The sequence below is a fragment of the Pseudorasbora parva genome, chromosome 8, assembly GCF_024679245.1.
Source record: "Pseudorasbora parva isolate DD20220531a chromosome 8, ASM2467924v1, whole genome shotgun sequence".
NCBI lineage: Eukaryota > Metazoa > Chordata > Actinopteri > Cypriniformes > Gobionidae > Pseudorasbora > Pseudorasbora parva.
Window position 1 is genome coordinate 29,402,153 of NC_090179.1, and position 27,291 is coordinate 29,429,443.

Below are 27,291 nucleotides of genomic sequence, written 5' to 3' on the forward strand. Positions count from 1 at the left end.
GCCCTCTGGGAACTCTGCACTAAATGGGTCATATGGTCTGTTTATTTCTTTTCCTGCTGAGCTGTGCCTTTTCCCAGGTCTGCTCTCCTTAAATTGCTTTAGTAAATCACACCAATTTTTGTGACATGTCAATGAAACTGAAGTGCTAAACTATTTCAGACTCGCCTAAAGATAAATATGTAAATATTTTATTTGTCTCTTTTTGTTCTATTCAAGTTCTTTGTATTGTTTTCTTATCTTTTATTGCATTCACTGCCCACACTATAGCAGCAATATGTCCTTGTGAGGAACAGAGACTAAACAGGAATGGGATCATGAACTGTGTCTGTGACAAATTAATTTAGTTAAATTCTGTCCATTTGTGTTTATGGCATGCAGGCTTTTAAAACATACTTCCTGCTTTCGAACTCCAGTTGCAGTTTAATTTATCTGTACACACAAACCCTAATGCTCACAATAATGCATTGGTTTGAGTAGAGCCAACTCAAATGAACAAATGAGTTTAATCAAATAACTTTAAATATTTACAACTTTATTTTTCTTTCCTCTATTCACAAAACTGGCACTGTAAGTAATATGATTTTTTTAGTTGTTTTGAGTTTTATGAATTTGTTTCTTTTTATTTAGACAAACTGCTTAAACTCCAGGACCATTTTTGGGATTTCTGCCTGGATTTGGCCTACCCAAATCAAAAAGATTTACTCAAATGGGTCTGAAGGGAGGACCCCCATTTTCCCCCTTTCCCCCCTCCCCTGCTACCCCCCTCTGCACCCCTCCCCCCACCATATACAGTGATATGAGTGATATAAATGCAATATTCCAGTGTCATTAATTATACATGGTGGAAACATCCTAAACTGTTAGCAGGGTGCTAGAGCACACAGGGCCTGAGTTACACACTTTCAAAAATGAATTTATAAAAAAAAAAAAAAATGTGCCTTATTTTTGGGGGGGTTATTAGACAACATATACTTACATGTTTATGACTTGTAGCAGTGTTTTAAGTAACTTCAAAGGGTTTCCTGTAAAATGACACTAACATTTTGAACTTGGACCACTGTATGTGTGTATGGGAAGTTTTTCAATTTGGGTAGGCCAAATCCAGGCGGAAATGGTACGAGAGTAATTTAGTGTAAATACATTACTTTGTCTAAAACAAATGCCAAAGTGATGCATATCTAAGAAAGTACCAGAAAGTAGAGACTCTAAGCTTTCAAATGGTACCACATATGACATCATAGCTCCCCCACAGACATTTAAAATTGAATGTATATACATGACAATGTCATTCCGGACCCTGGAATGGGATTTATATTTCCCAGCATGATATTCAAAAGGGAGAGTAAATGCTCAAAGTATTATATATTGTTTGGGGCTGGGGGCTTTGTTATGCTAATGCAGGGTAGCATTTATTGAATTAGCAAGTTAAAGCTAGCCTAGTTTCCACTAATAGTTGATCATTTTAATTTATAGAATGAATTAACTATTATATAATATTATATAATAAGTTATGAACAGTCAAAAGTCAAAAGTGTCATGAACTGGATTTTATTTAAACTGTTGTCTGAGGTCAACTTATGACGTTTTCTAACTAATAAGTAATAGGCTATTTTCTACACTGGTTTTGAGGCTCTTTCCAAAATGCTGGGTTTTAATGGGCACGCTGCACTGAAAACTTAGAAGTAAACGGCCACGGCTAGGATTGGAGAAGAATGAATAAGATAATTCTCTGAAAGGGCTCAGTCTCAAAACATCTTTATCAAACAAACACAATGATTTATCTCTCATCCACCTGTGATTTATTTATGTTTTATTACTTGACCTGCCTGATCGGTGGATATAAGTGCGAATCACACACGCGTACGCTCTTCAAACACAACGGAGATCAAGAAGTGAATGTTTTTTCATCATTTAAGATTTACCTTGCGAGCTCTGGGAGTCTGACTGAACCCGAATCGCAATGAACCAACAAATAAGGGATTCTCCAGCCTGTGACAGCGTTCTGGTATGCTCTGTTAGACACGTACACATAATCAATACGATCTGTAACAATGCAAAAATATTGCATATAAAACATGTTTTACTCACAAAAGTGTGCTGCACCATTCCTGTCATATCCAATATAGAAGGCACAGCATTGTGTTTTAATCTCAATATGTCTGCAAATCCAGTGTCGGCCTGTGTCTTGTTTACAAACGATTATCTTGCTATCCTAGGCGTGTTTATTGCTCGTTTAGCTCAGGCCTGCAGTATCCCTCTCAGATACTGAAGCTTTCGCACCTCGATCACCCCCCGGTGACCGGTCCCAGTATAGTCGCCCCTCAGTGTTTTCTAATGGACGCGAGGCAAACTAAACATTAAAATTACACTTCAAATATTTCTTCCCCAAAGAAAAATTTCTTCCCCTTCCTCATGTCATTGAAGGCAGTTATCATCACAATGATTTCATTTCAAGTGTTCGTTTTTAAAATAAGTTTAGTTTTAATTAGTTATTTGATGCTATAAAAACGGGGGGTGTGACGTCATGATTGACAGCTGAGACTGACGGCTTCTCTGAGTGAAGTTGTCACTGAGGCACTAACAGACTTTTTTCAGGATTTTTGGGAGCAGATTGGAGCTTTAGCTTTAATTTCTACATTTCCATAACTGTTTATTTCACACCAACATAATTAATTGTTCTGCACCGAGAGTGTGGGCAGGCTTTTGATATCGCAGCAGTACTTCCTCTACTTCCTGCTCTTTACTGCGCAACTCCGGTCCTGAAATCGCTACTGCGCAGACTCGGTCCCAAGATGTCAGCGCCTTGCAGGCCGCCTGAAAGCTTCAACTCGGGCAAGCGTAAATCGATGATGTCGAGTCGTTCATATTTTTTTACGGCCTATGGTGTAGCTGCACGAGTCGTTGGACGGGGCTACTGAAGAAGTGTACACATAGAGGCTGCGTTTCCCCCTTCTAATACGTCATTGATTTGAGAGCCTCATTTTCTGGGCCTGGTGTATATAAAAGCTTTTCTTTTACTAACAAGGAAGTTTTCAGCTCGGAAACTTACATAATGTTCTTATATTACCATGACCTTTTATATATCAAATGCTCAAGGGAAAGTTGATTTCTCAATTCAAAATTACAAGAGAGTATATAGGCCTACAAAAAAGTACAAAATACAAATCAGCCAATTCTGCTTAATAAACAATAAGCACTATTATATACTTAAAAATCTAAGTACAATTTACAGACATCAATATGCTAGACATCAATAAAAGACACAACTGTTGAGTGTGATTTCAGTTATTTTTCCATCTCAGCTCAGTGTGTCATCCTCCCAGTATGCCTTCTGACAGGCCTGTGCGCTGAACACTGCGAAAACACTCTGAGCACTAATGTAAACCACATGTCATATCTCAAAATTCCCAGAATTCCCGCTACTAAGGTCACTTAGCTAGTCAACTGTCCTGCAAAATGGGTCTCTCGTTCAGCATTCCCCATTTACTGCCCATTCATACAGTATACACAGTAACATCTTTGATGGATTGACGATTTGCAAGGGCCCCGCTGAAGGGGGTGCTGGTTGACCCGTGGGTTCATCCTGGCCCTCTGCGTCAGAGCTGACCAGTAACTGAACCCTCAAGTGCTAAACCACTCATTAAGTCAACCAGAACAGACATTAGACCTTCCAAGGAATATGTGGAGGAGGACGGTCTTAATCCTCAGATGGTTTCTGCAGTAATCTGTGAATTGGGTGTTGTAATGAATATATGTGACCTTAATGAAGACTCCAGTTTAACAAAAAAAATCACAGAAGTATTTATGCCACTACAGTTATGTCTGTCAGAGGAGAACAGGGAATTTCTAGGTCACTGAATAATAGTCTAAGGAACTTTCACACAGATAATGAGACACTATGGAATACTATTCAGACAAGTGGGTCAACACTATGACACATAAGGTGAAATGATGTTGAAATTTACAGGAAAAGCTCTGAAGACTTTTTCCCAACACACTGAATACTGAAAACATTATAATGTGGAAAAAAAACGGTTTGAATGCGGTGTGTTAAAAGTGTGTTAAAGTTATAAATGTCAGTTCTGTGAATGTTGGAAGTCTGATAATAATTCCAGAGGTAGTCGTTGATTTTAACATTAACTGGAGCTTAAACCCACAGAGCCATAAAACAGAGACCTGTTTTAAAGGATGGTTTGAAAGGGCTTTGTATGCATATTTGTAGTCTGAGATCAACTTGGCCCATAGTAAAACTACGTGGACTGTGTCAAACAAATGTTTCTAATTTGTAGAAAATTAACTTAATAAAAGTAGGTTCTCTTTGCTTTTTTCAACATATTTTAAAGTGCTCACGTTTGCATTTTTGTCTTCAAATGATGATCTGATGATCTGCTAGTCAGTCAAACAGATATTCATCACTGTTTCAAGCTAAAAAGATTGATTCATCTGGTTTCTTTGGAAAGGTGTTACACAATTATACCATAAAATAAAAATAAAAAAAAACGTCCAAAATGATATTCAGAATGGATAGCCTATACGTTTTATGACACCCGATTCTAAAAGTTACTTTAGCTAACCGGTATAATGGATTGTATACAGTAGGCCTATTTAACTTACAAATGCACAAAACCAGTTAAGGCAGTGTTTTTGCAAAGCATTTTTATATGTGAATGAACGTTCATTTTAAACTTGAAATGCTTGTCAATTAAAATATATAAACAGTTTTGTGATTATTCTATGTAGGCCTATATTAATTTGTTCAAAAATTATTTAAAAAAGGTTAGAGTTTAGAGTGTTACCAGGAAATGGATATTACAACATTGTTTCTACTTATGCAACCTGTCTTGCTTTGTTTTTGGGTGATACCTACAGGGTAGGGCTTGTCTATCTCAGTGGTTTTCAAACCTGTCCGGGAGGCACCCCGGGCCTGCACAGTTTGTGTGTCTCCCTCTTTTATCACACCTGATTCAACACATCAGCTCGTTAGAGACTGCAAGAACTAAACTGGGGAAAAACATTGCTATGCATTTGCCTTGCTCAGCAGTCTGAAGGTTGAGCAAAAGTTCACTACTAAATCAAACTTCTGTCATCATTTATTCATTGTCATGTCATTCCAAACCCATCTGACTTTAGTTCTTCCTTGGAAAGCAAGAGATAAATTATCCACGGGACACATTAGCCAACCATAATGTTAGAGCTATAATGAAAGTGGATAGGGATTGGGGATGTCAAGCTTAAATAGGACACCAATAAAACAAAACACCATACAAATGGTGTTGAAACACTTAAGTTATATGATAGCTTTCAGTGAGGAACAGATTGAAATTTAAGTAGCTGGTTTGACATCCCGGGTCACCATTTATGTTCATTGTAAAAGAGCAGCGTGTGCATTATAGCCTACTATAAATAATGTATTTTGTGTTTTACAGATAAGAAAAACTCACAAGAGTTTCGAAAGACATAGAATTGAGAAAATTGTGTTAAAATCGTTTGAAACTTTTACGAGTGAACTGTCCCTTTAATTACAAAATAAAAAATAAAAAAATAACTCACGGAGAAAACGAGCTCAAAATATTATGTGTCTCTGCCTATATTAGTACACGTTTCAATACATCTTAGAAAAAGATAGTCACCCTACAGTGGAGCAAACCCTCCTTTAGGCTTCCTTCTACTGCCAAAAAATGTCATCATTCACGAGCATCATCAAGCGCTGCCGCACGCCCCCGTCCCTGCCCTTCTGCAGCTCGTCACTCTCAGCTTCAGCGCACTTAAGAGGTTTATAGCAACCCTACCGAGAACGCGCACAGAGAACAGCTTATCCACTAACACCCCGGAATAACATACCAGAACAAACGAGGGTTTTAACGCAAATATCAAAGGCAAGTACAGATACTTTCACATGAAGTTTTGAGCAATGTAATTTAGAAATATCAACTTGTTAAACTTAACTTACGCCAGTCCTGAGATTTACTGTCAAGATGTCAGTTATGAACTTATGATTAGCCTACTTGGTTGAATCTGATACATTGCCTTTTATTTGCACTATAAAAACACTGAACAGTTTGCTTATTTAAAGAAACGTTGGATTTACGATTACGAAAACGAAAACTGAAGTGAAAACTCTCAAAACTCATAAATCAAGTAGACATGACTGACATTATAGGCTATTGTAAGCGCACATTATTACATAGTGATGAAAACAAGTGGAAAAATGGCTTTTTCATTGCACAAATCAGGACCTTGGTGACTGTAAAAACCCATTATTATCTATACTTAAACAAGGTCTCATCCACGTCTTTAAAAATAAGTATTTTTAATTAAACTGATTTAAAAATAAATATATAAACTAATAAAATAACTAATCACCATTCTCTAAAGTCTAAACATCATGGTGGGTGTGGACTGAAGTCTCAGCTATGTTAAAGCGATGACACCATGCGGTTCACTAGGGAAATCCGAGAATTGGCTGATCTCAAAGACTAGCAGTTTAACCATTACATAATAGGAGTGTGCATGTCAGTGTAACTGGTCCTGTAAAGTGATTTTCTGAAGGTTACGGGGACGGATGTAATATAAGAGAAATACATTAGGTGATGCTTTTGCTCACCATTGACAGAATAAACACAGCTTTTAAAAACATTCAATATTTTTTCCCCCTTTCTTTTAACAAACATGTTTTCACAGTTGCGTCACATTGTGAAACGACCATGAACATAAATGGTAAGAACATATGGGTCTCATAGAGAAACAGTAACAGAAAAGTGCTCGTTTTAATGCGTGCAGTGAAAGCAATGGCATAATTAACTTAAGGCTGCTGGGTGAAGCAAAAATAACCACTCTGAGGTATTTTCCCTATGATCTGGATACATTTGCAGTCACATAAACAAGAACTGGTCGAAGCTTACCCTCAGACTGAACCATCTTACTATATAATACCCTGTTAGTCTGTTGTATTCAGTGATGGAAAGAAAGGTTGTGCGGTCTTCACACTATTTAAATGTTGAATACAGTATTCGTCAGTGTGGATGTAATTTAATGGCCTGGAGTTCAAAGGAGAAAAAAACTGGGGAAACTGGCTTTCTACTGCCAATAATGTTCTGGGGCAGTCAAAATATACTCATAAAAGCTTACATGCAAACAACATATTTGCTATTATATCTCATAAAAAAATACAAAAAATCCTGAAACATGTTTTGGAATAAGTGAAATGTCTGAGGGTTTGTAATTTATAGGTAAGTAGCTGCAGAGACAAGAGAGAAAAAAATATATAAATCACAGCTCAGGGGAGAAGAAAAACAGAGTTGCTTTCTTTCTTAAATATATTGCACAATAAACATGTGATTGTGTGTGTGTTGAATTCTACAACACACTCTTGACTTTCACAGGTTGTAAATCTTTCTTCTCCTTTTTTGTTCCTCAGATTTGCTGTTGTGATGATACATTCCAGGAGCTGCTGAAGAGTTTACACAGACATAAAGGACATTGCTTCCAGCTTCCATTTGGGGACTTAAAAGTGAAATAAAGGTGACCGACCAATCAAAACGTATGAAAGAGCTAATATCAGACTGAGGACTAGGTTCCTCGTCATTTCTGCTGCAAATATCATCATAGCGCAGACGTTTCACACCGAATACTGGGAAACAGAATGCCAGCGAAGACACCCATATACTTAAAGACATCTACACCAAAGCGAGGCAAGAAGTTGAAAATACGGGACGTTCTATCAGGCGACATGATAAGTCCGCCACTGGGTGATGTTCGTCACAGTGCCCATGTTGGGCCTGAGGGAGAGGGGGACATGTTTGGGGATGTGGGATTCTTGCAAGGCAAACTTGACATGCTTCCTGCCCTCAATCAACCGCCCAGCACTCGTTCTCACAGCATGGACAGAAGAATGGATGAGATCTTTGATGTGAACTGCAAGAGCCACACTTTCCATCGCAGTCATAATTCTCATCACAATTCTCTCCTCAAAACCACAATCTCCATGCCAGTGTTTATCGCACCAGTGCAACCTCCTCCTAAACCGCCCCGTTTGCATTTAGACGAGCAGTCGTCCCCTGTTCATCAGCAGCAGAATCGCCATCACAGTCCACAGCAGCAGCGATCCATGTCTGTGTGTGATGATGAAATTGGGAAGTGCAGGGATGACCTCAATCTCTCTGCCTCGATCCCAGTCCTGCCACACTTGGTGCCTTCCACAGGCTCCTTATCCGAGGTTTCCTCGGATGACTCCATGTCGGAAGGCTGTGGTCCGTTGGATCCAAAACGAGGCTTGAGTCTGGATTCTGATGCAGGGCTCAGTAATGAGGACCTGCGGAGCGAACACTGTGAGTCTCCAGCTATTTCACCCAGCATGTCACGCTCAGAGTCCCTAATGGGTTTGGACCTGGATCTAGGACCATCCATTTTGGATGATGTCCTTAGCATCATGGACCGTTATAAGACTGTGGAGGAGAGACATGAGATATAAGGGGATTCACTTCAGATACTATGATATAGGTGTCCGCTTATCCATGCCATCGTATTAAGCCTGTTTCATAGGACAATTAAAGAATTGGAATTAAAGAGCAATAGCTGGTTGTGCCACAGATGCTTCAGAGTTGTGGCAGATTTTTAACCACATAATTATCACAAATAGGCAATAATTGTTGCAGGTTCAACTCTGTGATGCTGTATTTTTATTTTAAAAAAAATACAATGATCAATGGATCAATTCCATAAGTGGATCATGTCATAACACAATAGTGCTAATATAGATAACATTACAATAGCAGTGTTTACCTGGGTTTTGGTCATTCTGACTTAACTGGAGATGTTAAAAATTCAAGCACTTACAATCTGTTCATTTTTTTTATATGCGGTTACTCATTAAGCTATGTTTTTCAGGGGGGAAAATTGAATTTTGGCTATATAGTTAACATTTCTTGAAAATGTCAACAACAACAACAACAACAAAAAGTTGAATAACGTTTTGAGGAAGGTATAATTTTTAGTTATTTAGGAGCATATTATCAAGTGATGGCCCATATGAGTAAATCTGTGAATGCAGATATGTAAATATTGTATTCTGTCTAGCCTGTGACTGAAGATACTTTTTTTCCCTGCCTATGAATACAAAGGAAATCACTTTGTAATGGTTTATTTTTGTTGGGGTATAATGTATAAAGTATATTTTATTGCATTGTAATGTATTAAATACAAATGTTCATGTAAATAAAATATTATGTAAATATATGCCTCTGGTGTTTTAAAAAAATCTTTCTTTCTTTCTTTCTCTTTCTTTCTTTCTTTCTTTCTTTCTTTCTTTCTTTCTTTCTTTCTTTCTTTCTTTCTTTCTTTCTTTCTTTCTTTCTTTCTTTCTTTCTTTCTTTCTTTCTTTCTTTCTTTCTTTCTTAAACATTTACACTAAACTCTTACTTTGAAATAATGAATGCTAGTAAAGTATAACTAAAATATAATTTTATATTTTTTCTAGTGCAATTCATTCCAGACTTCTTTTTGATTATTTAGGTCTAACCCCGTGGTTCTAAATGTACTTCCGCCAAAAAATTGAATTGACATGCGTATCATCCAATGAAATGAGAGCCTGGGGCGGGTTGTCAAATAAACAACCAATCACATAAGAACTATACCTTACGTGTTTTAATTGCGACATCTTTTCGTGCTACTAAGAACATCCGTATAACTCGATAATAGTCTTTTGTGGAATATACGCATGACAGTTATATAGACAGATATGGTATTGTTTAAAATGATAGAAAACTGACCACTAGAAGTTTTACAGTGCTGCAAATCTACCAGCTAACATGAAGTGAGTAAAACCGTCACATTTTAATATATGGATTAGTAGCATTGCTGCAAAGTTAATTTACCAGAAGTTTTCTGCTCTTAATTCCCCTTGCATCAATTTAGGCTAAATATCGACGGGTTATTAGTCTACTTTCCTTATGACTACATTTATCCCGAGCAATACTCGTACATGCTTGAGCTGAAGAGGACGCTGGATGCAAAGGTATATTATAATCCATTCATTCATCCATATACACACACACCGACACACACACACACACACACACACACACACACACACACACACACACACACACACACACACACACAAACAACACACACACACACACACACACACACACACACACACACACACACACACACACACACACACACACACACACACACACACACACTAACATTATGGGTTATTGTCATTAAATTTCATGCATGTTACATGCACTACTTAATAAATAAAAGAAATAAAATACTAAAAACAATTAAGTGCTTTTTCTATTACTTTACACAGAATTATTTCTTTCAGAATTATCATGCATGCAATTTTTGTAATCTTATGTTAACTGATACTGAGAGACCACATGCGATATTTGTACTTTTACATTTGTCTCACAACAGGGGTGTTTAAATGACCTAGTGAAAGTTAAAAGTAATTAAAAAAACTAAATATATAACATGTTTATTTGTCTGTCTGTCTGTTTAATTGTTTATTCTATTATGTGTACAAAGGGTCATGGAGTTCTCGAGATGCCCTCAGGAACAGGAAAAACAATTTCTCTTCTTTCCCTCATCGTTGCTTACCAGAAGGTCTGTTTTACAATCGGAAGCTTCACTGTAATGACAGTATGATAACGGTGCACATATCTTAATTTATATTTTGACCTCTTGCAGGCTTACCCTTTAGAAGTCACCAAGCTGGTCTACTGCTCTCGCACTGTGCCCGAGATAGAAAAGGTATTCAATAACTCACATTATATACATGTTTACGACCTATTATATAAAAAATATTATCCTATTTTAATTGCTTTTTATCAGTTAATCAAGTATGTTTTTTCTGCATACTCTCTTCTCCTGTCAGGTTGTGGAAGAGCTAAGGAAACTAATGGACTATTATACAAAGCAAACAGGAGTAAAAAATGACTTTCTCGCACTGGCACTTTCTTCACGGAAAAACCTGTGCATTCATCCTGAGGTATAAGCTGCTACATGAGCAGCTTTATGTGTGTGATTACAGTGAAATTTGTGTACAGGTGAGCTCAAGTGGAAGTGAATGTGCGATTACAGGTGAGCTCTCTGCGTTTTGGAAAAGAAGTAGACGGAAAGTGTCACAGTCTGACAGCATCATATATTCGAGCGCAGCATCACAGTAACCCGAGTCAACCTGTCTGCCAGTTCTATGAGGTATGATGCATTTCTCAAGTATATGCGGTAGCATATTTGGTCTTTATTTTATTGTTTTACTTGACAATCCTGGCACAATTGGTGTAATTTGGTCATTAGTCGAACACTTTTGGGTCTGATTTCCTGTATGCAGGGAATTACAAAATATTATAATTTTTTTATTATTATTATTTAAAATATATATGTATATTTTTTCAAATTGTAATTTGAACTGTATAGTCTTGAACTACTTGTATATTTAAATTAAATGAGTTAAATATTTAAATAACACTAATAAAATAACAGTATTAAAATAGATTTTCCTGTGTGCAGGAATTTGATGCAGTTGGAAGACAAGTGCCCATTCCCCCTGGTATATATAACTTGGATGATCTGAAGGACTTTGGGCGTAGAAAGGGCTGGTGTCCGTACTTCCTGGCGCGTTACGCAGTGAGTACTTCGCTAGATTTAGTATGATGTTTTTTGCACATGCAATTGATTGTTGGTGCTTTTATTGTTTCTTCATTCAGATTCTTCACGCAAACATAGTAGTGTACAGCTACCATTACTTACTAGATCCAAAAATTGCAGACTTGGTCTCAAAAGAGCTTGCAAAGAAATCTGTAGTCGTGTTCGACGAGGCTCACAACATCGGTGAGTAGCAAATTGCAGTGCTTGTCAATGTTATCCATATCATGTGGACAGGTCATGGATATTTAAGATTATATTGTTCCCTCTAGATAATGTGTGCATTGATTCCATGAGCGTCAACATTACCAGGAGGACGTTGGATCGCTGCCAGACTAATGTGGAAACCCTGCAAAACACCATTAGCAGGTATGACAATATAGTCAGAAAGTGACTTGAGTATCTTATTTATAAGTATGTATCTTTAATTTCCTTCGTTCCTGCTTGTGGTCTTTTAAAGAATTAAGGAAACCGATGCTGCCAAACTTCGAGAAGAATACAGGAGATTAGTTGAGGGTCTTAAAGAAGCAAATGTCGCCCGAGAAACTGACGTCTATCTGTCCAATCCAGTTTTGCCAGATGAAATCCTCCAAGGTCCGTTTTTATTTTCTACGACGACCCACAAAGTATTTGGACATTTAAGCCACACTTAAAAAGATGGCTGTGATTAAATTAAATACAATATATCAAACTAAGCTGCATCTGCAAACAAATTTCTCTGCATTCCCTGCATCTCTCCAAACTAACTTTTGAGGCATTTTAAGTTATGACTTTCAACTATCTGTTCCCATATTTTTATTTAAGCTTTATTGTCTTGATTTCGAACAATAAAAATGATATCTATTCTGTTATATGACTTCTTTAGTGAAATGTTTTGCTTTACATTGCTATATTTCGGTTTATAAAGTAAAGACATTCATGCATTTTTACGTGTGAGTGACCAGATATGTTCGACTCCCACTACAGAGGCTGTTCCTGGAAGCATCCGCACTGCTGAGCACTTTGTTGGCTTTATGAAGCGCTTCCTCGAGTACCTGAAGGCACGTTTGCGGATCCATCATGTGGTGCAGGAGAGTGCTCCTCAGTTCCTCAAAGACATATTCGAGAAAGTCTGCATTGACCGCAAGCCCCTGAGGTGAGAGAAAGAAACAGTCCGTTTCTTCTGTCATCCCATACTGGAAATACTGATGGTCATTATTAAGTAATGAAGCCACATATTCACCCCAGCCTAAATGTATATGTAATCCACTTCCAGATTTTGTGCTGAGAGGCTGCGCTCGCTGCTGAGGACACTGGAGATTGCAGACATCGCTGACTTCTCAGCAATTACCCTGATCTCACACTTTGCCACACTTGTCAGCACCTACAGCAAAGGTAAGAACCTCATCCTGCTCTCCTGCCACCATAATGGTGCAGTCATATTTACCCTTGTTCTATGAATTTACATGGAAATCCAGTCATTTCAATTGGAATCCAATTGGATTTCATAGCGTGTTCAAGTTAGGCATGAGGAAACACAACAGTGTTCTGCTAATGATTTTTCTTCAAAAGTGAGTTATTATGAGCTCTCTTTTAGGCTTCACCATCATCATTGAGCCCTTTGAAGATAAAACACCAACAATAGCGAATCCTGTTCTTCATTTCAGGTGCATTGATTCTGCTGTAATACAATCATTTTGATTAAATGTATATTAATTTCAGTTTATTAGCATTATCACTAACTTGCCCTTTCTCTGCAGCTGTATGGACCCCTCTATCGCCATAAAGCCAGTGTTTGGGCGCTTTCAGTCAGTTATCATTACGTCTGGGGTAAGCTGTGCTCCTTAATCCATATGCCGCTATCTTTGCATGAATATTAGATTACACATGCCCTGCCCACTAATCTCTTCATTATAATCCCACTGTAACACTCATACCATCTGTGCAAGACTCTTCACTTTCACTTTAAAATGTGCAGGCCGCATTTGAAATGGAATTGTTAATTGGTTTAAAGGGCACCTTTCATCAAATATCAGTAGTCTACACTCTTACATAAACGGTTATTCTACTACTTCTGAAGTTATTTATTTTAGAATCTTCCATTATTCTGGGTTAGCAAATTTTGGATACAAGATCATTTTAAAAATCTCTCTCCAAATAGACACTCTCTCCACTGGACATCTACCCACGCATCCTTGATTTCCGCCCAGTCACTGTGGCATCCTTCACCATGACATTGGCACGAACCTGCCTGTGCCCTCTTGTGAGTTATGACTGTGGCAGTCACCAAACTATTTTAAGTGTAGTTTACCATTTGAAGAAAGCAATTATGCAAATATTTGCATATTTAATTGAAAGTTTTAAATGACGAGACGGGTGTATTTAAAAACAAACATACACCATTTTCAAAGGACCCCCCAAATAGACCAGTTACTTTCAGTATTTCTTCTGTAATTATGACAATATATTAAATTAACCACAATTAATTTCTTGATTCCACAACAGTAGTTTACTTCTTGTATTTGTATATTTTACCATTTAATTTAGATTATAGTTTACTTGTTCTACTATATTAATAATAATTATTTACTTAAATACTTTTAAGTCATTCTCTGGTTGAGAACCACTGCATTAAGCAGTATTAAGAGTTTTTGCTAGACAATTTCTTTTTTCAATTTTTTTCAGATTGTTGGCCGAGGGAATGATCAGGTAGCGATGACCTCCAAGTTTGAGACTAGAGAAGATTTTGGTAAGTTGTTTTGTGAATTTTGTTTGTGAAATTGGCTTTGGAGTGCTTTTAAAAGATAACCATAGTTTTTGTTTACTACATCCCATAGCTGTGATCCGGAACTATGGAAACTTGCTGCTGGAAATGTCTGGCATTGTCCCTGATGGAATTGTGGCATTCTTTACAAGTTACATTTACATGGAGAACATCGTGGCCTCCTGGTATGAACAGGTATGAAGAAGCAACTTGATTCCTTCTCAGATCATTTAAACTGCTGTTATTATAATCTTGACTAATTCACTTGCTGGATTTGTAGGGAATTCTTGAGAACATCCAAAGGAACAAGCTCATTTTCATAGAGACCCAGGACGCAGCCGAGACTAGCATGGCCCTGGAGAAGTATCAGGAGGTCAATAAACATTGGGTTTTTAATGCTCTCTAATCCCATTTCCCTTAATCGTGTTGTGTAATGTTGACTTTCTTTTAAATTTCCTGTATTCATGTAATCACTTTTGTTATCTTTCACTTTCAGGCCTGTGAGAACGGCAGAGGAGCAATCCTGCTCTCAGTGGCAAGAGGGAAAGTGTCAGAAGGGATTGACTTTGGTGGATACTAGTCCCTTGATCAATTTAGTGCTGTCTTAATTTTTTTTTTTTTAAAGTAACCTCTTGTTGATCAGTTTTTCTTTTTAACCCCCAGTTCACCATTTTGGTCGTGCCGTTATCATGTTTGGAGTGCCGTATGTTTACACCCAGAGCCGAATCCTCAAGGTTTGCAAAGCTCACAGATCAGGATTTCTTTCTAATACATTCTGTAACTGATAAACCCTGACCTGTTTTCTTGAATCAGGCACGGTTGGAATATCTCAGAGACCAGTTTCAAATACGGGAAAATGACTTCCTGACTTTTGATGCGATGCGGCATGCGGCTCAGTGTGTGGGTAGGGCCATCCGAGGCAAAACAGACTATGGCCTGATGATCTTTGCAGATAAAGTAAGTAAACGGGTGGGAAAGTTGCACGCAAACCTTTCTTTGTCGTTTAATTGTTATTTTTCCCTCAGCGTTATGCACGAGCAGACAAGCGAGGAAAGCTGCCCCGCTGGATTCAGGAACACCTCACAGATGGAAGCCTAAATCTGACCATTGACGAGACGGTGCAGTTATCTAAACACTTTCTGCGACAGATGGCTCAGCCCTTCAGACGGGTAAGGTCAAATCATGGGTGACCACAATCATCCGTTCAATGATCTAAACCTGTCATGCTTAGTAAGTCATTCAGTAAGTTAGTACTTATATTCTTGCCAACTTTAGAAACAGTTGAAATTTTATGTAAGCAAAAAGTGAGGGTGTAACGAAGCATTAGCAGGTATGAGTTTGTGAGGGGCATATTCTCATTTATGTTGAATTTTGTGTGGCAGGAGGATCAGTTGGGTTTGTCTCTGCTGACACTGGAACAATTGCAGTCTGAGGACATGCTCAAGAAAATTGCTCAAATTGCGCATCAAGCCTGAGGTCTCTTACAGTAGAAAGGAACAAAACTCAGCCTTTGTATATATATGTATTTTTTTTATGATGCTTCAATATGGTGTTTTCTACAACCATACCAGTAGCATTAATAAATGCTTTTTTTAACCAGTGTCATTCTGTACTGTTTGAAGTGAAACTTGCTATCTCAGAAGCAGCTGTAGAGGGCACACAAGCACACTAAATCAAAACTGTAGGTCACCACAGTTAGGGCAGACTACTGGAAGACACCAGGGGCCATTTATAAAACATGCGTATACATAGATTTGAACTTAAGAGTGTATGCTAAAAACCACAGCAACATTCATATTTATAAAAACAGTATTTTATGTGGAAAAGTGCTTTAGTGCCATGTCAGGGTCTTGGCAGACATACGCTCTTTTCCTTAGGGCAAAGAGTTGGAGTACTAAACATTTTTGCTACCTGCCATTCTCAAGTAAAGGATTTTTGGATGTTGACTAACATATAAAAGAGTACCAATGACATTCTATTTTTGGGGTGTTTACAAGGCTGAGATATGAAACCATCAGCTACGCCCAATTTCAAGAAATTTAAGATTCATAGATTTTGCATCTGAAAGAAAGGCGAACACTTTTTATGAGTACGTTTGTTCACTGAATCATACATGTGGACATGTATTTTATTTTATTTATGCTATAGAAAAGAATTTGGTCACTTGACAAAAAGCACAGAATAATTACTTCCTGGGATAATCAAAATATGTTTCTGACTGGTTGGCACTGGCAGTCAGCCTCCCTTACAAAGAGAACAGGCTGACATATTAATGAAGTAACTGGTGAAAGTGTTGGGAAGATTCCAGGAAGAGAAAAGAGAGGGGAGCACCTGCAAATGAGATTATTGCTTAAAACTGTATAAAATTAGTATTCTAGACAGAGACAAATTCTGATGTCTTACAGGCATCTCGGCTTTGTTGGTTTGTTCAATAAAGTCTTATTTTGATTTCTGAAAAACTGAAAACTGAAAAACTGCCTCTTAAACCTTATTTGCAAGAACGGCATATCAGCTTTAATTCACCTACTTACCAGACAGTACACATTTTGATTAAGACAGAGGTAGAACAATTTTATTTGGTTCATCAGCAACATTATGTATATGTATATGTATATATATATATATATATATATATATATATATATATATATATATATATATATATATATATATATATATATATATACTCTGAGCTCATTTGCGCATCTGTAACATTCAACCACACAGGATGTACCACTGTTTAGATTATGTAACAACTCATTGATTTGTATGTGCAAATGCTTTTACCTCTCAATGACTACTTCCACTAGATTCAAGTTATATACTGTATATTACTCTTGTACCCTCAAGTTTAGCTATACAATCCTTCTTACTGTGATAGAAGTGCTAAAACTAAAACAACAGTACAGCATATCAACTGTATACACAATATGTGCTTGAAAAATAAAGCCCCTTATTTTATAGGCACAAGTACCACAACTGTTTGATATTACCGTAGAAAGTTAAATTGATCTTGGAATGTAAAATGTAGCTTAATTAAGAATTTTAAGTGCATTTAGATCAGATTTTAAGATTTATGTGCAACTGAAATTGTTCAATTCCAATACGTTAATTTTACTGCATGATGGCGTGAGAACATGGAATGTATTTCACATAATGCTACAATATTCTAGATAAACTGTGTTAAGGTGGAGTCACATTAACAATTTTTTTTGAAAAATGTTTGTGGGCAAAAAAAAGGTTAATTGTCTATAGTGTAGCGATCCATAAAGCATAGCTCACACATATAAGTCACTTTCAAACCAGGCAGAAATGTGGTCAATGCGACAGAATTGTGAATTCAACTTGAGCCAAATTACCATGGGGAATTTTTTTGCCCTTGCCAGTTTGTGTGGATTCCTATTGAAATTACTATTTCTCCTGAAAGTTTTTGCCAAGCAAAGTATAGTAATTGTTAGAATTACTATTTATTAAAATTGGATAGTACTATTTGCAAAACTGCATTCTGGTCTTAGCTTTGGAATGCAATAAGTTAAGATTCTCAGTTTCTTTTTTATATTGCAACTGGCTTTAAAAAACCTGATAAAACTGATTTCAGTTTTTTCATGTAAAAAAAATGATATATATATTCCAAAGTGTGCTTCTCTTTCCCAGAAGCATTTTGACAGAATGCTTTGACGTGTACCTCAGGGAGGCCTGCATTCATTGTCTCATACTATTTCTCATATTATTGTCAAAGGCGATCTTATTACGATATTACAGACCATTCAGATTTTGGTGTGGCTGAAAGTTAGCCGTCTCCGCCCAGAGACGCGCGACGGGCTAAACTCTGTGTGCTGGAACTCAGACCCCGTGTGTCTGTCAGCCTCTTGGGCATCTGAAAAGACAAAACTAGGCGTTAATAATCCGCTAATTAATCTTGATTTAATTCCTGATTATTCTGAAATCATACCCTTCAAAATGTTAGGGTCACTCATTTTTTGTTGTTGAAAACTTTTTAAATACTTTCATTCAGCAAGGACACATTAAATTGATCAAAAGTGAGAGTAGAATAATAGAGAGTAGAATAATAAGAAATATTTTTGAGCTCCAAATCAGCATGTTAGAATGATTTCTAAAGAATCATGTATCACTGAAGACTGGAGTAATGATGATGAAAATTCAACTTTGCTTCATAATAATAAATTACATGTAAAGATATATTAAAAGACAAAACAGTTATTTTAAATTGTAATACTATTTCACAATATAACTGTTTTGACTGTATTTCTGATCAAATAAATGCAGCCAGGGTGAGCAATATACTTCTTTCAAAAACACTAAAAACTTTTAATTTTACTAACGCACCTCTCCTAAACAAGATTTGAGGTATCATACATGTCCAAACACAACCGGTAGGAAACAAGTTTAATATTTATGGTTTAGGGTCTGTTCAAATCCTAAACCCAAAGAATAATAAAACTATGAGGATCATAGTGAAATTTTGAAGAGAAAAGACTCAACTTACCATAGCAGCCTCTTGATTCTCTTTAAGACTCACATTAAGCACATTGAGAGAATTGGCTCTCTTCATCCTTTAAAAAAAATAAAGTAGTAGGTAAAAATTCTGCTCTATTCTATATAAAAGTGATGAGCTGAACAAAAAGCACAATATCATTACCCAGCAGCTCGAGGGGCCGTTTCTTGTGATCCAACTCCTTTCAGCTTCCGAACAAGCTTTTCGCTGCTACGTCTTATGGATTCTCTGAGCTTGGTAAATGATCCGCTGCGCTTTAGACTTCCCAGACCATCCTACAGTACACACACACAGAGGAAAATAAAGATAAAAAGCTATTTCTCCTTATAAAACATATATATTTGGACTGAAAACATACCTGTCTGGAGCTTCCCTCCTCTGTATGTATCCAAACTGGCCGTCCGTCTCCTTTATAGATGTGAAAATATTAATTTGCTATTGGACAGGTATGTTTAATAGGCCAAAATATGGTGTGTAGATAATTCTTTGAAGGCAGATATAAAATGAATTTTACCCTCCACTGAGCCGAACTCTTTCTCATGAGCACGAGTCAGAATCTCTTTATAAAGAGCCTCAGCTTGCCTGTATTTACCCTGCTTGAGGTAGCAGGAGGCCTGAGGAGCACATGAACGGTATGTTATATAACACATAATATAATACTGCTATGATTATTAAGTATCTCATTTCCTATCCTCACAAGGTTGTTCTTTGTCTTGGCCACGTTGGCATCGTCAGGTCCCAGCTGGCTCTGATAAATGTGCAGGGCGCGCTCATAGTACTGCTCCACCTCCTGGTATTTGCCCTGGTTCTGGCATAGAAGGGCCAAGTTATTCAGCTGCTTGGCTACATCGGGGTGATCCATCCCAAGCACCTGTCACCAGTTAAAGATAGACAAGATATTAGACAAGACCAGTGGTTCTTAACCTTTTTGACTCCAGCCTCCTGATGTCCACAATATTTAAAGGCCTCATGACTTTCCCAGTTGTTCTTGATTTATTGGATAAAGATTAATGATATGGATTTTTATTTTATTTTAATTTTAATACATAATTTCAGCCAGAAAAAATAAAGCAAAGCTAGAAAAATGTTTGTTCGTTATAATAAAAATGACCAAGATTTTATTAATTTACATGACTAGAAATCAAACCTCATATTTCCATGGAAAGAAGTCACAAAGGCTGCATTTTTGCATCAGCAAATGCAGTAAAAACAGTAATGCTGTGAAATAGTATTACAATTTCATTCTAGTAATGGCAAAGCTGAATTTTCAACATCATCATTCCAGTCTTCAGTGTCACATGATCCTTCAGAAATCATTCTAATATGTGGATTTGCTGCTCAACATTAATAACTGTTTTCACATTTAAACAACTGTAGAACTTTTCTGTAATAATGTTAAAAGTCTTTACTGTCACTTTAAAAAAAAAAAATGTAATGCACCCATGCTGAATAAAAGTGTTAAATTCTTTCAAAAATAAATCTTACTGTCCTCAAACGTTTGAACGGTAGTGTAAGTGGATATGATCTGACAGGTGGGATTACCGTTCTTCTATTATGTCAGTACCTTTTCTCTGATCTCCAAAGCTCTTTTACACAATGGCTCTGCCTCTTTGTACTTCCCCCTTTTCCCATACAACACAGCCAGGTTATTCAGAGTAGCTGCCACCTACAAACACAAACACACAAACTCTGGAAAAGGACATGTGAATTGTTTTACTTCCTAAAGAAATCAAACAGTGCATACTGCTGGATGGTCCATGCCTAGTGTCTTCTCACGGATGGCCAATGCATCATTCAGGAGACTGGCAGCTTCCTTGTATTTGTTCTGATCCCTTTAAAAGATTACATTTATAATAATTATTTAATAAGGTTATAATTTAAATACAAATATTGATTCTGTATATGATAACAGGTAATTTTTTATTTGATGTTCTGTAAAACTGACCTATACACTAAAGCCAGAATATTGAGCATGGTAGCAACATCTGGGTGACTGTGGCCCGAGGATTTCTCCAGGTCCTCCAGAGCTTGCTTGCAGAGCGGCACGGCCACCTCATAGCGGCCCTGAGAGGCGTACTGGATCACCAGGTTGTGGAGCGTTCGGAGTCGGGCAGGGATCTCATATCCTCCCTGCTGGGCAGCGGCAGCGGCACTACTGTGTGGCCGAGACACTGCAAATACAAAAGATGCGCTGAAGCGCATGTGCACATGCTCCAATAGAAGGATCATGAGTTCAAACCCATCTTGTGACATTTCTCAATTTCCTGTCCTCTACCCTTATCTCAATAAAAAAGGCAAAAAACTCTTTCAGGAGTTTAAATTCTAGTTGAGGTTGTACTAAATCCTAACTGTGCTTGAAACCAAACACCACCCTAAATCTATTTTAGGCTAACCTAAAACATGACATGGCAAAAACTCTGAAAACAAATGTGTAAAGGAACAGCTGTTGTCTGTGAGAAATGATTTACTCTGTGATTGCTCCTCTTCTTCAGTAGGAAAGAGATCATCAAGGGACTCCTTTCCTGAAGAAGAATCTTTATCCTCCTGGAAGAAACAAACAGCATGAACATGTCATGAGTGTGCCATTTAATATTTTGGAAGGCCTTTAGACCAGTGGTTCTCAATCATGGTGCTGGGGCTCACAAGGGGGCTTCAGCACACAATAACTTGGGTCAAGAAGTTTAGAGTCCAATTCTCACTATGAACTAGTTACTTATAAACATGCATATTACTAGGATATTAGGTGTTTATTAGTACTTATAAAGAACATATCAATGCATTATTCTGCATGACCATATTCTACATCCCTTAAACCTACCCAATACCTTATTTAACAACTACCTTACTAACTATTAATAAGCAATAATTAGTAAGCAAGAGTTTATTGTGGCCAAAGCCGTAATAGTTAAAGCGTTCCTTCAGTGATTTAGCATTACGTTTTGTATTTAAACTGGGTCATTAATGTAGTAGAAATGTGAAATAATTTTTGGATTTGGTGCCTTCTAGACTGAGAAAAGACAGAAAATGTATTTTTGCCTCACGGGGATGAAAAACAACAACTCCCAGAATGCACTTGCTTTGCTGCCCAACAAAGCAACTCCCAAAGCCACCGCTGGATTATTGAATCACTTTCCCACCACATTCATTTTCATAATATCAGTTCAGTTAGAGAACAGACATTACAATTAAAAACTGAACGTGTCTGTTCAACAACGTGTGAGTGATCCGAACAAGAGATCATTCGAATATACTCCTGGGTTTCTAGTGATATAAAGCCATATGCTAAATTGCTGAAGTAACCCTTTAACAGTTAGATAATAGTCAGAATTAGTTCCTAATCTAAAGTGTGAAAATTATGATTCTTAATATATTAAAATCATGAAGTTCTAGTAGCTTTGTCATAATTGCAGCAGAAATACATAAAAAAATATTTGAACTTGATTTATAGAGGTTGATTTTTACTTTTATTTTGTTATATAAAGGTCAAACTTACTTTTAACCAAATTTTTGCCATATTTATTTTTCCAAATGCATTTTTGTATGAATAATATGAAAATCCCCCATGAACATATGAAATACATTACATTTAAAACTACGATAATCCAAATATACCACTTTCCCACTGCTATGTGCGGTTTATTCCACAGCATATATTAAAGGGGTGGTTGCATGCAATTTCACTTTTTTAACTTTAGTTAGTGTGTAATGTTGCTGCTTGAGCATAAACAGTATCTCAAAGTTACAGCGCTGAAAGTTCAATGCAAACAGAGATATTGTCTTTTAAAGTTACGGCAGTTTTTTTGCCTACAAAAACGGCCGGTTTGGACTACAACGAGCTTCTTCCTGGGTTGGTGACATCATAAACCCTTGCTAGTCACCGCAGATGTGACTTCTGCCCGTAATGGTAAAGGGACGTGGCGTTTCTGGACAACCTGTGCTTGGCACTTCAGCCAATAAAAATACAGGAAACTACATTTGGCCATCTAACCAATCTAAGACCATTGCGTTTTTCAGAGGGATGGGCTTCATAGAAGCAGGAAGCAAACGAGCCGCTCAAAGGACAGTGGAGACAGCGGTGTGGAATAAAGTTCAAATATAAGAAAAATATGGCGTAAAAAATAAATAAAAAAGTATTAAGACATGTTATACTGTACCCTATAAACACAACCAAGCCTAGAAAAAAAAACACGGAAAAATAAAAAATATAAAAAACCTTTTAAAAAATATACACCTGAGATGAAATAAGTATAATAAAAAAAATTATAAAAATCAAGATATATTATACTTGTGAGCAGAATATTGTTTTTGTCATTACCAATCAAGCAGTAATTTCTTCAAATTATTGAAGTATAAAAATATGATTTAATTGTGTGCATTTCAGATGCATATTTTACAATCTACCATTGTACTATTAAAAAAAATATTTCCACCACAGAATGCTATTAAAAACAACTTGAGATGTGGTGTAAATGACACTTAGGTGGGAATTGTTTTATTAATATTTGTTTAATTATTACCAGGAAGCATGATTGAGCATACAAAAATAGAACCACAAAGCTAGTGTAGAACAAAATGTTTAGCCTAAGAACCTAATATTAACTGTATGAATGTTTCCAAGATGAACCCCTACCGGAGGCGGCTCTTCGTGGTCGTATTTGCGGATGCTGCTCATGAACTGCAGGTGCCTGTTCTGCTCCTCTAAAGTAACCACTTCCTGTTCCCGCTCCTGTAGCTGCTGCTGGGCCCGGGCCAGCTCATCCCTCAGCCACTGGTTCTCCTGGCACAACCTCCGCACCTGAGCACGCAACTTCTGCTTCTCGGCCTCCAAGGAGCCCAAGTGTGCTGACAGCGCCATCATTACCTGGATGAGCAGGAAACACACAGCTAGGGTGAGTGGAAATGCTCTTAACGTGACTGATGAATGATGATGACTGCGTCCCTCACTTGTGCCTCTCCTAAGCCCAGCTCAATTCTCTCCAGAGACTCTAAAATGATGCTGGACTTCTCCTGCTCCAGGCTGCCGCTCTCGCTGGACTTCTGGCTCTGGAGTGTTTCCTGCAGGCTGTCCAGCAGCGTGCGGTTCTCTCCACGCAAAGCCTCCAGCCCTGCGATCACCTGCTGGGTGCTGCATAGTATTTCCTCCCCTGACAACATGTCTGACCACCTGGAGAGGAAAATATTTGTATTTGGTATTAATGTGCATTTAATGTGCAAATTGAGCATGATTCTAAGGACGTTTAACTTATAACTCTCCAACCAAAATGGCGGAAATTATTTAAGGGGGAACATTTACAAGTAGTTCAAACTTTGTTCTTACATAAGGAGAAGAGTCACATTACACTTTCATTTTTTAAAGAAATTAATACTTTTATTCAGCAAGAATGCACTAAAATGTTCAAATGTGACAGTAAAGCCTTTTACACTGAAACAAAAGAGTAACTTTCTATTAATCAACAAAATCATGAAAAACATCAAAAAAATATCAAGCAGTTTTTAACACTGATCATAATTAGAATTGTTTCTTGAACTCCAAATCAGCATATTAGAATGATTTTAAATGGATCATGTTATTGTTTTGCCAACACAGAAATAAATTACATTTTAAAATATATAAAAACTACAGAACTATTTTAAATTGCAATAATATTTCACAATAACACTAAGCATGAGAGACTTCTTTCAAAAATATTAAAAAGCTGAAAACTTTGAAATCTAAATGGCATACATGCAAATAACTATTCTACATAGATCAGAACCTTAAGTTTATCTACTGTAAAGATTGGATGGAGTCCAAGATTTACTGATTAGAAAGCCAGAAGGTCTTTCATCAAGTCAGAAGGTCAAAATAAATAGTCCTAATGGGTTGTTATCATGGCTATCAAAATCCAGTGTTCTGTATTTTGCGTACGTGAGTTTTTGTTGTAGATTATTGCTGCGCGTTTAGCTAGAATGCCATACAAAACCAACCCATTGGGCCACTGAATCTGCATTAACGACAACAGCTGGGGCAACAGCCTTAGTCCTAATGGGTTGTTATCATGGCTATCAAAATCCAGTGTTCGGTATTTTGCGTACTTGAGTTTTTGTTGTAGGTGGCTATTGTACATGGCTATAAAAAATAAAAAAATAAAAAAACAATTAAAAAAAACAATTGTGTACTGTGCTAATTAATTGAGACTTCTTACAGCTCTTACAGGTTGTTGGCCTTGTTTGTTTCGTTGCTTCTATTGCTCTCCCCTTTTTTGTAAGTCACTTTGGATAAAAGCGTCTGCTAAATGATTAAATGTAAATGTAAATATTTTTTTATAGTGTATTTCCACACCATATTTTATAGTTCAGCACAAAAAGACTGCTACACTTTGGCTACATAAACTTAACTTACACAGACATCAATGTTAATATGCCCAGCAAAATAAACAAACACTAACTAAGAAATATGACATGATTTGTCAGCCAGAAAATGGTCTTGAAAATGTATAGACAAACTCTACAAGCAACTAAACAAGCAGAAAAGGATCACATGTAAAATTACATTACACACACACAGTATAGAATATCAGAAACTGACCTTAATTCACACTTAAAGCACAATATCCTTTGGCAGCAAAGAAAGAAAAAGCTTAATAAAAATGCATTCTCTGATGGGAAAACAACATGTAAAAGTAACTGCACTATCAAAACAGTAACATATGTGTGATATGTTCAGATGGCCAATATGCATGTTTTTCAATAAGAACCAGAGAATACAACTATTTTAGTTTTAAGAGAATAAGAGCAGAGACCCCTTATAGTTTTAAAAGACAGAAGTAAAGTGAAGCTTCTTTGCCACCCCAACAAGATGAAAACAAGCAGAAGGGTTGCTAGGTAAGAATCAGTTTACATGTAGGAACAAAGATCCCTCTGGGGAGGTAAAGGCCTGAGATAATGTTTACGCCACACCGATGAGGTTATCACACACGTGATACATGGTTTTAATGGTAATTAATTGAGAAAATAACAAAACCAAAATGTTAAATAATAGAATTATATACCAGTTTGGCATGTTTAATGGGTGGAGTTGGACTAAAGGCTAAACAAAAAAAGTGTCATTATTTACTCACCCTAATGTCATTTCAAACTGTGGGACACAAAAGAGAAATTTTGAACATTGTGCTGGTCACTCTTTATCATGCAATTATAATGAACAGACCAGGAGGTGGTTCATATGACAAGTGTGCTGTATTCCAAATCATCTAATTCAGAATATCGGCAAATGACAAACTAAATGCCAGTCTGTTTGTTATAAAAGGAATTGTATCGCTTTAGAGGACAGAACAAGAGTCATATTTTGTCATTGTAGAGGTTGACAAACCCAACAATTGTTTACTTTCAGTATAGTGAAAGGAATGGCTAAAATGTAATGAAAGAAAGAAAGTCATACAAGTTTGGAATGACAGGAGGGTGTGCAAATAAGGACAAAATCTATTGGATTTGACTTTTGAATACTACAGTACTGACCTCTGGTAGTCTATTTCCAGACACATGTTGTGTAAACAAAGCATAGAGGTTTTTTTTACATTTAAATATAGATGTACATGTAGCCCACTATATGTACTGTATAGGACTGAATTAATATCTCCTAATAATAAACAGGCTATATATATATATATATATATATATATATATATATATATATATATATATATATATATATATATATATATATATATATATATATATATAAGATGGACAGACCATTAAAAAGAGATTTTATTGTAATAATTAAAGTCGACTTCATAAACATGCCGACTTTTATCAGATTAGCAGTAGAATCGAGGCATAATTCAGAAAAACAAACAGACCAAGAAACGAGATGGTGACAGTCTATCAAACCGCACAGTAAAGCTGTTTATTCCCCCCAGCTCATTAAAAGAGACTATCGGTCAGTGAGTGTCAACAGCTGATATTTATTTACCTGCAGTAACTCGGACAAGTGTCCGCGACGCGTCCAGACTTTACAGCCAGATAATTCCGACTACAATATTCCACATCACATCTTTTTTTCCCTGATGTAGTAGCGATAAATGATTAAAGCCGTCGCAGTCATTCATTCACCTGTTGTGGCGTCGCAGACAGGGTGAATTAACAGCGCTTACCTGATCCGTCATTGCATACCATGTACGGCGGCTGCGCGCGACCACACAGGCCACCTATCTGCGACTTCTCTGAACTGCGTCTGACTCCATATGGTCTGACTGAGCTGCTTCATCATATTTTATTAAAATAGTTTTGTTTTTATTTTATTTTTGCATTGTGCTGAAATACTGTACATTTCTGACAGTCACAGCTGCTAGTATTTTTATTAGATTGTTTTTACTGTAAATTTAATGTTAGGCTA

At 36.9% G+C, this 27,291-nt stretch overlaps 3 protein-coding genes across 5 annotated transcripts; 2 read left to right on the top strand and 1 right to left on the bottom strand.

The window, feature by feature from the left end:
- Window positions 1–5,759: 5,759 nt before the first annotated feature.
- Window positions 5,760–9,230, top strand: zgc:154093 (uncharacterized protein LOC777623 homolog). Its single transcript, XM_067451746.1, has 2 exons — window positions 5,760–5,876; window positions 7,418–9,230. Exon 2 carries the CDS (start codon window positions 7,643–7,645, stop codon window positions 8,468–8,470), a length of 828 nt encoding a protein of 275 aa, XP_067307847.1. The 5' UTR covers window positions 5,760–5,876; window positions 7,418–7,642; the 3' UTR covers window positions 8,471–9,230.
- Window positions 9,231–9,656: 426 nt separating this feature from the next.
- On the top strand, window positions 9,657–16,854 carry ercc2 (excision repair cross-complementation group 2). The gene is made up of 23 exons (XM_067451747.1): window positions 9,657–9,811; window positions 9,913–10,012; window positions 10,537–10,614; window positions 10,699–10,761; window positions 10,886–10,999; window positions 11,092–11,208; window positions 11,521–11,637; window positions 11,718–11,841; window positions 11,928–12,024; window positions 12,116–12,249; window positions 12,622–12,790; window positions 12,911–13,029; window positions 13,232–13,301; window positions 13,395–13,464; window positions 13,796–13,897; window positions 14,320–14,383; window positions 14,472–14,593; window positions 14,679–14,771; window positions 14,895–14,967; window positions 15,062–15,132; window positions 15,212–15,355; window positions 15,424–15,567; window positions 15,781–16,854. Exons 1-23 carry the CDS (start codon window positions 9,807–9,809, stop codon window positions 15,871–15,873), a joined length of 2,283 nt encoding a protein of 760 aa, XP_067307848.1. The 5' UTR covers window positions 9,657–9,806; the 3' UTR covers window positions 15,874–16,854.
- Window positions 16,855–17,071: 217 nt separating this feature from the next.
- klc3 (kinesin light chain 3) lies at window positions 17,072–27,088 on the bottom strand. Of its 3 annotated transcripts, none has more exons than XM_067451749.1 (14): window positions 26,869–27,088; window positions 25,483–25,509; window positions 23,859–24,078; window positions 23,545–23,775; window positions 21,383–21,458; window positions 20,860–21,085; window positions 20,659–20,746; window positions 20,479–20,580; window positions 19,612–19,785; window positions 19,429–19,528; window positions 19,273–19,322; window positions 19,059–19,189; window positions 18,906–18,972; window positions 17,072–18,275 (listed from the first exon to the last, which is right to left on the bottom strand). In XM_067451749.1, exons 3-14 carry the CDS (start codon window positions 24,066–24,068, stop codon window positions 18,189–18,191), a joined length of 1,542 nt encoding a protein of 513 aa, XP_067307850.1. In that variant the 5' UTR covers window positions 24,069–24,078; window positions 25,483–25,509; window positions 26,869–27,088; the 3' UTR covers window positions 17,072–18,188. The 3 variants fall into 3 exon arrangements, with proteins under 3 accessions (XP_067307850.1, XP_067307852.1, XP_067307851.1); XM_067451751.1 differs by having other exon boundaries at window positions 27,050–27,072; XM_067451750.1 differs by lacking the exon at window positions 25,483–25,509.
- Between the last annotated feature and the right edge of the window lie 203 nt (window positions 27,089–27,291).